This window comes from Numida meleagris, chromosome Z (assembly GCF_002078875.1).
Source record: "Numida meleagris isolate 19003 breed g44 Domestic line chromosome Z, NumMel1.0, whole genome shotgun sequence".
NCBI classification, from domain to species: domain Eukaryota; kingdom Metazoa; phylum Chordata; class Aves; order Galliformes; family Numididae; genus Numida; species Numida meleagris.
The window spans coordinates 65,463,342-65,478,508 of NC_034438.1; the positions used below are offsets into that span (position 1 = coordinate 65,463,342).

At 42.0% G+C, this 15,167-nt stretch overlaps 1 protein-coding gene across 33 annotated transcripts in view; it reads right to left on the reverse strand.

Annotated features, from left to right (window-relative positions):
• Positions 1–15,167, reverse strand: part of KIAA1958 (KIAA1958 ortholog) — a 76,423-nt gene that overhangs the window by 24,821 nt on the left and 36,435 nt on the right. For 31 of the 33 annotated variants that reach the window (XR_002433105.1, XR_002433104.1, XM_021379379.1 and 28 more), the window contains one exon: positions 3,301–3,390. The exons of 1 other annotated variant lie outside the window; for it this stretch is intronic. Coding sequence is in view for 30 of the 32 variants with exons in the window: in XM_021379379.1 (XP_021235054.1) it covers positions 3,301–3,390 (90 nt within the window). In the remaining 2 variants the exon portion in view is untranslated. The remainder of the gene's footprint in view (positions 1–3,300; positions 3,391–15,167) is intronic. One more of the 33 variants, XM_021379380.1, reaches the window with a different exon arrangement.

Genomic DNA, 15,167 nt, shown 5'->3' on the forward strand with positions numbered 1-15,167 from the left:
ATATACAAGAATAAAAACTTATGTAATACTTTACATTAGAAAATTTCAAATAAAACTGTCAGCATTTAACATCATTATACAGTTTCTCTACATAATCAAGCTGTACCTTGACAGATGGAGTGCTATCGTGAACATTTTTTCTCATTTTGCAGAAAAAAGTCAAATTAAGGAAACAACTTTATACTGCTCCATAAAGCTATATTCAAAGGTCCTTGCAATTGGTGACATATCAAACTACAGCACTCAGGTGTGACTCCAAAGATGGTTTTTAATGACAAATGATTTTCAGGCTGGTCATAAGCATAAAAGGAAAATCTTCTTACATGGAAGTGATGCATGCGTACTTATGGACTGTTTTCTTGGCATGTGGAAACTGTTTTTACAAGGATGCAGTTTATAAGCACGTAGGCAGAACTGTCTTATAGATAAGATATGCCTTAATGGTTTTAGAAAATGATGAGCAGCATGTGTAAAGAAGGAAAATTCCAATGATTTGACTATTTTCTATATTTGTAAATGGAGCATTCTTTTTCTCTCAGATATAAAGAAGAGGGAAAGAGGAAAGGTTTTTTTTTGCTCTATCTCACTGCAAAAATCACATACATTTTGGTGTCTTTTCTCTACCATGCTCACAGCAAGATGAAACCCCAATATCTGTACTTCAGCACTTACCTGTTATCTCCCACTCTACACACCACAAAGTCGTATGGGACCTGGCAAAATTCCCACCACTTCTCTGTTCACAGGCCAAGCTCATGGGCACCCATGCTCTGCAGCAGTGCTCAGGTGTCTGCTCCTCCTGCCCACTCTGTCCTGCCAGCCTGCTGAGAGGGGAGGCAGGGGGAAAGGAAGGCGGCCCAATCTCCATCCCTAATCTGGCTGAGATGTTTCTTGTGGTACACAGACTTTGGCGCGCAGCTGGGTGGCTTCCCTTTCCACTCATCTAAAGCAACAGCATCCAGGCCTGAAGAGCATTTCTCTTCTCACCTCCATACAGACAGAGGCACTGAGAGTGTCTTAGAAACCTTGAGTTCTGACTTCACTGACAGGTGCCCTCTGCACCCACAGCACTCAGTGAAACCTGCTGTGAAGGGTCCTCAGGCCCTTGGCAAAGTACAGAGAACTGGAGGATTCTGCAGCCACGAAAAACGTTGCAACAGGGCACTGAGGTTTTGCTCTAGCTGTGCTCAGGGAGAAAAAGAAACATAACCAGTCTATTTCTAAAACTGGCTTTAATTTTCATGTCAGCATCAAAGAGCTCCAAGCAGCCCTCAGTGAAGTCTCACGCTTCAAGCAATGAATAGCACAGATCCTTTTACTATGGTTAGCTGCAGGCTGGAAATAAAGAGCTAATGCTGTTTGAAGTGCAGAAACAAAACATTTACCCTGATACCTTGTTCACTGCACCCACCACCACTTATTATAGCACTGTGGAAGTAATCTGTTTTTTGATTGACAGCCCACATTTTAAGTACTGTTGCAATATAAAGAGCACATACAATGGTTTGGTTTTATACATGTCATCAATCACTGTTTCTCACAGAATGCCCTGTCACAACACAGCAGTGACACTCAGTCATTTATGTTTTGGCATCTTTCCTTAAACTGCAAAGGAAATTGCCGTATCTGCAGCTAGCAGTTATAAAACCCGTGCTAAATAAAGATCCCCTGAAGATGTATGAGCAAAACACTGCATTCCTGCAGCGCTCTGATGTGTTACATCAAGGCAGGAGGGAAATGTCAAACAAAATGGGTCAGGTTATCTACCAGCCAAATCAGGAGAGTTAGGCCAGTTTTGACTGGTAATCTAGCCTGAAGTTGTAGTGAATTATTCTCTTTCTATGAGAGTGTTCAAATATCATAGATATCTCATAGCATGGGACTAACGCAGTGAGACAGAGAGTCTCAGTGGACACAGTCTGAGTCAACCGAAGTTACCAGACGTCAACTGAGCCACTGCCATGATCTGCACATGCTTTTTATCTGCAGCAAAAGCAGGTGATTCAGATGAGCCTTACTTAACTAAGACAATGTTTATAGCCTGGAACAGCTTAGCAAGGAGACATAACTCTGCATGTCATCAAAATCCTACTTCCTTATTTAACCAAGGAGAAGCCATTGTGCTGAAAGACAATCCATCCCCAAACCATACAATCCAGCTTCCACGGAGACATAAGTTGCAACCAAACACCCTTTTACTGTCACCAAACTATGCTTTTTGTTAATTTCATTATTTCATTCTCTATTATTGTGGTGATTGACCATGGTCAGCAACCACCACACAGTCACTTGCCCTCTCCCTACACTCAGCAGGGCAGAGAAGAGAAAAAACAAAAAAACGTCAGAGCTGAGACAAATTTGAGTAAGTAAAGGAAGGGGAAAAAAAACAGCGTAACAAGTGATGCAAAGGCAATCACTCATCACCTCTCATAATGTTCAGTCAGATTCTGAGCAATGCCTACTTCCCACCAAAAAAAACCCTCTCCATTGTTTATTGTTAAGCGCGAGGTAGGATGGCACGGAATATCCCTTTGGTCAATCCGGGTCAGCCCTCTCCCAGCCTCTTGCCCACTCTCAGCCTAGTTGGTTGAGACACAAAGTGGGAAAAAGAGAAAGCCTTAATGGTGTGCAGTACTGCTCAGGAACAGCCAAAACACTGGTCTGTTATTAACACGGTAGAAGCCACAGATCCAAACTGCAGCGCAGCACAGACTGCTGTGAGAGAGTTATCTCCATCCCAGTCAAACCCAGAACAGCTGTGCCATTTGGATCACTAATCAAAATATGGCCCGAGATCAGGCCTTGCATCCTTTCCACACAGCCTTTGACTGGACAAGGAGACCATATAAAATATTCTCTGGGTGCAGTCTGCAAATGGCTCTTTCAAAATATTTACATTAAGCCCTTCTACTCTACACACCTCTGATTTCAAACAGGAAATTTTGTGAAAGAGAATTGGTGTCCTCTGCACAGTGTGGATATTTGGTATTGTTTCTCCCCTAGCCACATGACTTTGCTAGCTTGTGAGAGCGAGATAAGGTTGGTGTAATGTCATTTTGTTCCTTACAAATCTATATGGATTGATAAAGAAAGACTAAATATAATACAATTCATTCATTAAGAATTCAAGACTAAAAGGCATCTCAACTGTAATAACAGTGAATTTTTGAAAACACATAAGCTGTGAGAACTGTTGAGGTACAAGGTTTCATTTCTGGGTTTGGGGATTGGAAGTGAATGCTCTTTCTGATACAGGAGTATTTCCAGTGTAGCAGTTCCCAAACGTTTGCTTGATCTCACCTTGCTGCATCTCGCAGAGTAGAGATGACAAGCTCTTCTGGCCAAGGCTTAGCCTTTTGGGAATTTTTTCAGTGGTCCTTCTGCAAACTACTGAAAACACAGGTGGAAATCTACATTAGTCCCCTGATGACTGCAAAAAAATACACCTGTTTGCTCTTAGCCATCCACTGCTCACATTATCATGAACTCTTTATCATGCATGGGTTCAAAAACTGGGTAAAAGCACAGAAAAATATTACAAAGTGCTCCTCAACACAAGACAGTATTTCCAAATTAGAAAGGTGCTTAAGCTGTAAATTGCTGGAGGATGGGGGAATGGGGAGATATCACATATACTTTCACTCTTCTCATAGTCTCAGATACGTGCATGCTAGGGTCTAGGGAAAACGTATGTTCTCATATTATGATCTAATCTCTTTTGGCTAGCAAAACAGAACCAATGAACCAAAAATTATTGTTCTGACCGATCTACCAAACCAAGATAAACTGAATGACTTTTGCTTGTAATAACGCAACTTTAGGAGTTGGTAGTGCTGTTTCCCATTATACAGACCAGGAGCAGAAACTTAAAAAACAAGTTGACTTGGAGATGCATCTCATGTGGTCCTGCCCACAGTTGCACAGTACACAAAACATCTGATCCACACATCTGTAATTCCTGTCTCACTCCACATCAGAGTCTCGTTTCCAAGAAAACCAGAACATGTCAGAAAAAGGCAGTAAATCTCACCTTATTGCTGGATTGAGGTAAACTCCCAAATGTGAGTTAGAAAAACTGCTTGAGTAGTTTAAATGTTCAACTTAAAAGCAGCCAAAAAGATAAAGTGACTTGGCAGAGATTACACAGATGAACCAGTGGGAGCTGAGTGTCTCTGGCTAGCCCACAGCCAGGAGACAATCCTTCCCACAGAGCAACAGCTGTGGTCTGATCTTTCATAATCTGATCATAGTGCAGCCAAGACTTAACATTTTATCAGCTGAGTTATCAAACACAGGGTTCTTTTTATTTCAGCTCACACACTTAGACAAACTCAGACTCACCAGGACATAATCTCCTCTGTAATTATGTACAGTGGGGGAAAAACACTTGCTTTTGTCGTTCACATCAGAATGATGCCTGCTGTTAATATTCGGAGAGGATTTGTAACATTAGTGGGAGTCGTAAACCTGAGCTATTACTGCACTCAGCCTCAAATTCTGCTTAAGGATGTCAACAAGATCTCCAGTAAAAAAGGTTTTTTGGATGGCAATCACACTACTAGCCAGCGTCTGCTCTGCCTGATTTGAGCTTTGACTAGAAACATCTTTCTAGGGTAGACCCACTTTCACCACAATGTTTTCATTCAAGTGAAAAAGCATAGCACACACAGGATGCCATATATTTCCATGCTGGAGCCAAGTGTTCTCTCCCCAGGCACTTTGCAGGCTAGCTTCTGTCCCCACTCTGCAATTACTGAAATGTAGTGGTACCTAATCCACAGTAAACAGCTATAAACAGCCCACTAAAATGATTCGAGTAAACCAGAGCTTGCTCCTACCTGTCTTTTCTTCTGTGTTTCAAGAGTGTATCAGCAGGCAAATGAAGATCTCAAGTCAATAACCATAGTGGGCAGCAGTAGCCCTGTTGTGCACCAAGTCACACCAAGTCACAGAGAGGGAAAGACTCAGGAACTTGCCAATAAGTGTGCACTCCTGCAAGCAGTGCTACAGCTCACCTGCTCGTAGTGGCCAAACGTCCTACCACAATGTGCACTCATTCAGTAACAGCCAGCACAGGCCAAGGTCATCTGCCACCTTTCTGCAACTAAAATGTAGAAAAATGATCTGCTGTCTTTCATTCTATCACAGGAATAAACAACTGAACGTCTTTCTTCTGTATTACCACTGAAGAGAGAAAAAGTAGGAGGCCTCCCCATCACAGGCGTCTCCGAGCACTCCCAGAATCACGCTGAGACTGAGAGACAGGGAGAGGTATGCACCTGGAGAATGATATTTCAGGCATTTTTAGTATCTGTTCCAGACTAAATTTGTCAGGGCAACTCCTACACACATGCAGTAGTCAAAGGCTTAGGTCAAAAATACATATGTTTTAATGTAATTATTTCATATCCAACAATAACTAGCTTTTTAGAAAGTCCTGAGGCCAAACAAAGTGCACTTTCTGTGCCATAATATATCATACCTATATAAGCTTAGGCTTGGTGAGTCAGACAAAAGAGGAGGGGAAATCCTGTGACTGCCTGGAGACTTTCATCAGGCTTGACATCTAACAGATTTTGAGCTCTGCAGGATCAAAGGATTAACTTGTTAGCTGCAGATTACAGAAGCAGAAGAAAGTGCCCCTGCACTTTTTCTTGAATTTCTGCCCTACCAATCTGACTTTGCAACAAAATTCTGTTTAACAATTACAGTTCTCGGTTTCCACTACATTAAATCAAACCCTGTACAGCTTAACATTTTCACCAAATGCTTTCATTAGTATGTAAGATCTCTAGTAAGGTAGAAATTTCTTAATTGAAATCTACTTATAAGAGACGTTATGTTCTCTGGACCAAACAAATTATGCTTCTATTCTGTTAACCTCTTCCAGCACAATTATCAGTGAAATATTTTATGATTCTAAAATTGAGAACCCTACAAGAAAACAGAACACAGATTCCAAGCAAATGAGCATGAGAATATTTATAAATCAGCATATCCATGAAGTAAGAGTCACAAAAACAAATGTTAGCCATCTGTACATTTTCTGCAAGATATAGAATGGTCTGATAAGTTAATGCTCACTCAGACACTAGTGCTGGTTTTTTTTTAGTTTGCACTCATTTTCACTACTTTCTTGCCACAACAGCCAAAAAAGATGAAAGGTGCAAAGTCAACAATAAAATTCCCATCAATATTAACAAGACTACTACATCATCCTCAGCTACCAGAAAACCTGGAGCCCTGACAAGGGATTAAGAATTTATGTCCTCCTATAACTGACAGGATCTATCTTTTATGCAGCAGATAGTAGCAGTGACTAATGAACACTGCAAATCAGGAGTGCTCCAGGGACTTTCAACTTGTACAAAGCCACTCCTTCTCTACATGACTGCAATGTAACATCTTCTGATCTTGAAATAGCCCACAAATGTACTAAAAGTGCATTTTCTATACCCGAAGTGTTTTAATTTGCCCTCAGTGTGGTCTTAACTTCACCTAGTTGGCTTTGATTTTGTCAAAAGTAAAGGAAAAATGAAAGTGTTGTATTCTTTATTTACTTCACATCTCACTTCAGCTGCTGAACACTTACAGTGGTACTTACGGTGTGTGCGATTGCATAGTTTCCTACTTTCTTTTGAAGCTATTCTCTTGTGCACTGTTGTAGATTGCTGCAATGCAAGATGTGATGTGTTTCCTCTGTATCCCAACAGTGGGGCCACCTAGTTCATGTTTACCCAAATCCACTTAATTTTCCAACTTCCATTTAGCAAGAATGAATACATCAAGTCCACCTCCACCAGGTTTGCCAAATACTGCGCAGCATTTTCACGGCAGGAAACTATGGCTGCTCCCTGAGGCCCAGCCAGGAAAACAGTGGAAGCAGAAGATCTTTTGCAAGAGCAGTGGAGCAACCACACACCTCATACCTAGGGGATGTCCAGGTGAAATGCTTTTGGGGCTCAGAGCTGGAATGGAGCCTGCCACATTAGCTGCCCTGCTCCAAATTAGTAATCTGAGTTACAACCAAGCTCAGAAAGATAAAGGTTCACCTATCCTGCCTCATCCTTCTCTTATTTCCATTTTTCAGATGATTTTTAAGAACAAATTCTTTGGACCCTAGTATATTTGACTGAGGTTCAGGGACCCACTCTTCACAGATGTGGAGTGCCTGAAGCATAAAAAATCCTCATGGAGGGAGCTTGCAGCCCAGAAAGCCAACTGCATCCTGAGCTGCACCAACAGAAGAGTGGCCAGCAGGGAGAGGGCGGGGACTGTCCCCCTCTGCTCTGCTCTCATGAGGCCTCATCTGGAGCACTGCGTCCAAGCCTGGGAGTCTCAGCACAAGAAAAATGTGGAGTAATTGGAGCATTGGAGCAGGACTAGAGAAGGGTCATGAAGACGACCAGAGGGCTGGAGCACCTTTCCCATGTAGACAGGTTGAGAGAGCTGGGCTTGTTCAGTCTGGAGAAAGGTTCAGGGAAACCTTACTGCAGCCTTCGAGTACCACGGTAGGGTCCACGGGAAGGATGAGAAGAGACTCTTTGTCAGGGTGCGTAGTGATAACGCGTAATGCCCTCAGACTAAAAGAGGACAGATTTAGGTTAGATGTTAGGAACAAATTCTTCACTCAGAGGGCAGTGAAGCCCAGGCACAGGGTGCCCAGAACAGCTGTGGATGTCCCAGTCCTGGAGGTGCTCGAGGCCAGGGCAGCCTGATCTGCTGGGTGTGCGATCTTTAAAGTCCCTTCATGATTCTATGAGTTTTCCATAGAGCAAAACTAGTACAATTAGGTAACTTTTCGAAAGATGTGAAACCTCTTCACTTCCAGAATAACTAGGTAAACTTTCTAAAGCTATGTCCACTTCTAACACATCAATGTTTGTCTTTCAGAGCTCAGGATAAAAAAAATCAGGCAGACTGGTTAAACTGAAGTGTTGCTAAAGTTGGTAAGTGGCAAAATGCGACACAATGTGACACAAATGCCAGATTTACGTTTGCAAATGTACCTTCGCATAAGCTAATAATTTTCTACCGAAACAGCAAACTCCACTGAGAACACTTCAGCTACTAACTTCAGTGCAGTGATAAGGCCAAGAGATATTTTTTTGCCAAAGATTTTCTTCACGTTAAACATTTAATGCTAGAAAATATTCTTCCTTTTTACCTAGGATATTTCAGCAACACAGTGAAAAGCTGCGCCCTTTCAAAGCATGTTATTTACTACACAACCTGTGGCAGAAGGAACTAAAGGGGTATGTCAGCAACTGTCTAACTTAAATAGAGAACTGGAAGCTGGATGTGGCACTGCAGAAATGAAGCATTCATTTTCCAAGCAGACTTGGCCTGTTCAGCAGCAGTACAGAAGGCAGCCCCAGTTCAGCAAAGCATACAGTGACTGCTTCCTGCATCGTGTGTGTAAGTATGTGCCTATACAGACACGGAGAGATCAGCCAGTCATTATTTGTTTAGATGGCAGTAGAGGAGCAAGACTGAACAACATTCATGTGTGTTTGATGACTAGATTCAAAAGCTGCTATGAGAAGAAAACTCAAGAAGAAAAACTCAAAATGAGGAAAGAAAAAATTGGAAGGATGTGAAAAGAACCTCCTTTGTTGGATAACATTTATTATTTGAAAACCAGTGAAGCATTAGGGGAAAAATACAAATTCTCATGTCAAAATGTCCACTTTTAAACAGAGAAAGAGATAGCCACATTTTTCATAAAGTTTCCAACCTTATTTGCTCGTACAGAGAATGCTGGAGTTACATCTATAAATGAATCTTGTGAACACTAATTACCCAGCCAGTAATCTAAAGAGTGGGCTGGCTTGTACAAAACCAAGGGTGCCGATTCACATGGTGGTTTGGAAAATTTGGACCAGTGGAATTCTGTGCCACAACAATCTCTAAGTTGAGTTGTTTCTATTCATTGCAGATCCTATACAATGGCATAAAACTGCTAATTATATCAGGATACCTCTGGGGACGCAGCTTTTGTCTAAGACTTGTGTCTGCATGAAAAGTAGCATGAGGAAGGGACACTAAGGCTACTGCCTGCTTGTACAAACGAAAGGACAACATGCTTACACTGAGCAGAGCCACAGTTGCTGAAGGCTCTTCCTCTCAGCCCATGTATTCCTATGGGCCAAACCTGCCAAACAACATAGAGTTTCACACCCTGGGTTCCTCCTACAGATGCAAGCCCTGTGAAAGAAGAATGGGAAAAAGGACACAAACATGTTTCCATTTACAGACTGGTCTTCTCTTTGCACACAACCCTACCTCACCACAGGCCTAGCAAGCTCTCAGCTGCAGCCTAACAACAGTTGTAATGTCACTGCATTTAAGATCTAACCTTAATAAGTATAATTGAGAAAGCACGGCAAGAGGTCTCGAAGGGATGAGCTAGGGCTATGAAGTTTGGCTGCTTTTGATTCACTCCAGACAGCAGTGAGATGCAGAGTTGGGAATGATGGGTGGGAAATGAAGATCAGGGGGAGAGAAGGGAGAATCAGAACAAAGGGATGTAAAAAAAGAACAACAGTGAAGGGAGAGATGAAAAACAGATGAGGATCCTCATCATCTGAAATCTGACTGTATATCACAGTTTTGGAATGAGGCAGTCTAACTGGGACAATGAGCAGCAGAACAAAGAAAGGGAGTATGTAATAAATATTTTATTACGTTAATCATAATAGACTGTATTTTAGTCTTGGCCAAAATGTATGCTTAAATCAAGTTTAGAATGTGACAGCAGTTTCAGACTTAAGAGCACGAGGCCCACATGACTGTAATTAATGTAATAAATCACACTGCAGAGCCCTCTGCACAGGCTGACAGCGCTTATTTGAAGTATTGCTTATTAGAGACTGCAGACATTTCCCCCTCTATTTTATTAAAGTGCCAATGGTAGTGAATCAAAAGGTATCCTTTCCTGTTCTGGATGGACTGTCTGCTGCAGGTGTAGCAGGGAACATGTGCAGGGAGCCAGCACCACAGACCTTTGGTAACAAAGAACACAGCACACGTACCCCAAAAAAACTGTAATGCAGGACTTTTTCTCCCACCATTATCTTATGTTTAGTTCAGTACTCAGATTGCCGTGTTACAGAGATCGCAGCTTTGTTTCTGAAATTCTGGTTGGTGATGTTGCCCAACTGCACAATCTGCTATCACCTTCCCACACTGCATTCGAACTTCGCTTTAACCTCTGCAAACACAACGCTAGTCACGACAGGAAGGGGTGGAAGTTCAAAGACCTGAAGTTCCTACAAGCCTGAAGGAGACTGAGCAGCTCGGCAAGGGCAGAGAGACGAATGCATCACAACCAAGAGAAAGGCCACAGACCTCGGGCATCAGAGGCAGCCAAGCAGCTGCTCCCGCACCCTGGATGACCAAAGCAGGCACACTGCCCCAGAGACATAGCAGTCCCAGTGGGAACAGCTGGGCATTCTGCACAGAGCAGAGACGGAGAGATAAGGAACACGCAGGTGCCATCAGTCTGCAGCTCCTGGCATGGCTTGTCCCTGAATACATGTTTAAACTTACCTTGTCAGACTTTAATTGAATAGACATGTAGTCACATTTTGCAGCTGTATTTGAAGAAAGTCTGTTTAAATAAATCGAGGGCTTTCAAATTATTTCTAGCTATGTGCGCGCACACAGAGCATACACACACATACACACCTCTTTGTTGCTCAGAATATTGTTATTAGCTCTCTTCTGTAATTACATTGTCAAAATTTTCCTGCCTGGATTGTATTGTTATTTCCATAAAAATAATTTGTTATTCTATGCAGCATTGGAACAAACAGTTCCCCTGCTACGGAATGAATTCATAGAAAAATGACACACACTAATTCAAGCAAGAGTATAACCTGGAGTATAACTTAATGACTGTAATTATGGATGCGTAGTATATACACATATATATGGATATTTTATCGTGAACTAGCACAAAAAGCAGTCTGATGTATTTAACAACTATGCAAGTGAATGGTAAATGGGACAAAGCTATTTGTCGACAAGTTTTCAAGGGCTGTCTGAAATCAGGAGAGGTGAAACACAGACAAAAAGATACTTCCTTCTACAGAGAGAAAAAAAAGAAACGGAAATCTACAAGTAAAAAGCAAAGCACATCCCAGCACACAGGCAACAGTGCAGAGCTGTAAAACCTAGAGTAACTTTCCTGCCTGTTAATTTGTTTCTTGGAGGTATTGTCAGTTACAGACAGCAGTTCCAAACAACGGGTAATACTCCATTTCTGAAGAGTCAAAGACAGAAGAAGATCCTCATAACCTAGGACATCCACACGACTGAAGGACAGCTCACTGCAGTCAGTGGAAGATTGCACCAAGTCATGAGCAGGAAGAAGTTACTCCATACTTCTGTTGTTCACTCATTCAGGCAAACTTGCCCAGCCAGCTGGACTAAAGCAGAGATCAGGCAAATATCCAGTTGGAATAGAGGTGAGAGCAAAGAGAAAAGTGAAGCAAGCTACTCAGAGATCAGAGATGAGTATCCTAATCTTTCACAGGCAGTATGTTTAGGTACCGTTATGTCCTGCTTGAAATAACTCAGCAACAAAGAGCGTTCAGATTTTGCCCTGGGCTGATGTGACCTGGGTCAGACTATCTCTGAATCAATTTCTTCCTTCTTTGATTAAATACAGAAGGTCAACTTTTTCTTTTTCTTTTTTCCAAGGACAATTTATCAAGTAAATGATTAACATTAATCAATGGCTGCATGCTTTCATAATGAAGATCTAGTTAATGCAAAGCAACAGCAGACCACAGTGTCACCACCAGTCTAAATATATCCTGGTCTAAAGAATGGGAACACATATGGTACTTGGATGTGTGTATATGTGTGCACTGACAATTGCTGAAGTCAATGGGAGCAAGAGGTGTATGTTAGAAGTAAGATGTAGCCGATGCACTTAATGGTGAAAGCGTAATTAAGCACATAACATAGACTCAGAGTATGAGGCAGCAGTGCAGACATCCCATGCCCTGCCCAAAGACATAAGGCTGGCTGTGGAGGCCCTGAGCCCGCTGCTGAAGGGGCTGCTCTGCTCTTTCCTATTGAGCCACAGGAGAAAATTATTCTATAAATTAAGGCCAGGCCCTTTTCTCAGACCACATGCATCCTTCCACTCAATGCTTTCCTCTTCAAAAGTTTATAGTATCCTTGCAGGCTGTCACATACAGAACTGTACCTGTGCCAGCTTCACAGCTCTGAAGAGAAATTCATGTGCAACAATCACCATCCTCATAGCAGTGCTTTTTGGTGCTTCAGTGCTTCAGAACTGCATTTCAGTTCCAAGATCAAAGTCAGTAATACAGTATGTACTGTATGTATATGGTAGCAGAACTGAATTATACTTAGATGGAAAAAAGATCAGTGAAGGCAGAGTATAAAAGTATGTAATACAGGTAACGCACTTCAAAAGATAAGAGATGCAATAAAGGCCTGTGAAATAGAAATCAGCCAGGTAGGGAGAGAGAAAAAAGCATGTTTTTAAGGTGCTCTTTGAACTTTAGTAGAAGCACCACTAAAGCTGTTGATAACGTCTTCGATGTTTCATTAGTTAGATTAATCAACGAGCTCCAGCATTTAATGAATAGCCTTCCTTAGCTGCAGATTTCAAAACTTTCATTTATTCCTTCCGCACGATTTCACTGAGAATTGCAAGCAAATCCAGCTGGTTCCTTTTGTGGTGTTCTCTGAAAGCACGATCGTGTCTGCAGAAAGCCTTTGTCTAGGTTAGCAAAAACGTAAACATTTTCTGAGGTAGGGCTCTCTGTTCACACCAAGGTTCCATAGCGAGCTTAACTGCGGCACAACTCCTCATTACCATGCCACAGAATGTCCTAGTCCCAATTGTAAAATGAACCACAATGAAACTCCAGTTTTGAAGAACTCAGTGGAATAACACCACTTCTTCCAGCTTGCTAAAGATTTGGTGTCTCTGGGGATGTTGAGATTTAGCACATCTTCAGAGGATTAGTCACTTTCCAGTGGGTGCCCTCCTCCACGCTATTGGCTCAGGATTGGAGTCAACTTCTACTGTCATACTCACATCTGCTTTGTCTAGTATAAGGTGGGGTTTACAAATGTGCTTCAGGAAGCATTGCTAAGCTCCTGGCAAGGGTACTGCAGAAGAGTTGGTTACTGAAGAACCATGGAAAGACTTGGGTTGAAAGGGACCTTAAAAGTCCAGCCACTTCGAAGCTCCTGCCATGGGCATGCTGCGACCCAGCAGGTCAGGTTAGAAAAGAGCCTTCAGGGATGGGGCATACACAACTTCTCTGGGCAATCTGCAATATTACTTTGTTACTTCATGTTTATCAAAGAGGGATAGACTGCAGCACATTTCAGTGTCTTCCAGGATCTGCTTTCTTTAGCATGCACTATTCTGTGCTGTGCCAGCCATGACAAAATAATCTACCGCCATCTTTCTGCTCTCTCTTCTGAGCACTCGAAAACTGCAAACACTTTCTGTATTCAATATATTATTTTACTTAAGTGGACAGAAAGTAGACTCAGATTTTTTTTTTCTGATCTGTTTCACATTAAAAGGTGTTCTAGCTTCATTGCACGCACAATAAGAGGACATGACACAAGAATCACCAAGAGGGAAATAACTTAGGTATGAGGAAAATTGAAGAAATAAGAAGTCACTGTGTGCTGATTTTACAGAACATCTTATGCAAAAATGGCATGCTCTCATAACAGAGACAGTTGAAGACAGTCTTTCCCATGGTTTAGTTGCACTGTTAAAAGCTTAAACCTTGAAGACATACGTGAGATGGTTCTTCCACAGACAAACTTCCTAAATAACGTTCAAAGTGCAAAGACACTCTCATTAAGTATCCTGACCTAAAAGCCATGCCCTGTGTTTCCTTTCTGTTCCAGCATCCCATCCAAAGCGCAGAAGAAGGGCACATGCCTGAGACCTTTCCAGAATCAGTGCCTATCTTGGCTGCTGTGCTCTGTCTCCTCTACAGATCCCACTCTGATCTCACCCTACCTAACTTTTCTTGCTTAGAGACTCATAAATCATACTAATAGAATAGGTTCAAAATTAAACAGACAATGGTAAAAGCGACAGAGGCATTTGTCAACAAATTTTCTGAAGGCAATCTGAAATGAGGTGAGAGGCAAAAAGACACCTCTTTCTACGGAAAGAATAAAGAAATGGAAATCTATGAGTACTGAAAAATACAGAGATGTTGAGTTTCCTTTGTTTTTTCCATATCTTTACATAACTGCTGGAACACTGGACTTACTTTCTTCCATTAAATATTGGTATCACAAAACACAGAACTTTGCACAGAGCAGAGGTCTGTTTAATCAGCAAACAGGAGAGCCCAGCATCTAATCCTGCTGGTCTTGTAAAAAAGGTTGTTTTCTACTTCTCTCTTCCGCTTCTTCTGCCTTTCTGCATTTTATGTTGGAGTGATGAGAGAGACAGGAAATTTCCAAGCCTGAAACAAGCAGTGGTGCTCTAGAACTCAACCATTTACTGAAGTTGCCAGTTACTCTTCCAATATGACACAAAACCTTAATACTGTTTGTGCTATAACATTTAAAACTGAAAAAGTATATTTATATTAAGTTTCAATAAATTTCTGTGATGCAATTCTTCTATCCAAACGGCAGATGAACTCTACATGTTTTACAGCTTTAATCCTTTAATATTTGCCAGGGCCTGGCTGCAGTGGAACTTTCTGGATGATTCAAATCCCTTTAAACTACAGGTAAGGAATTGCCACAGACTGCATGGAAACTACAATTTCTCACCTGTTAATGGACTGCCAAGCCTGCATCTCTCTTGTTGCAGGTATACTACCCAACCCCATCCTCAACCTTCTCCCATATCAGACTACATTCAAGAAAAGCATCAGCCCTCTCTTTTGTGTGCAAAGTTGCATTGTTTCATAAATATTTAATATTTAGGGCAGCAAGGAGACAGAATCATAGGACAGCTTAGGTTGGAAGGGACCTTAAAGCCCACTCAGTTCCAACTGCCTGCTGTAGGCTGGTTGACCCCCAGCAGATCAGGCTTCCCAGGGCCCCACCCAACCTGGCCTTGACTGCCTTCAGGGATGGGGCAGCCACAGCTTCTCTGGCCAACTTGTTCCAGTGCCTTACTGCCCTCT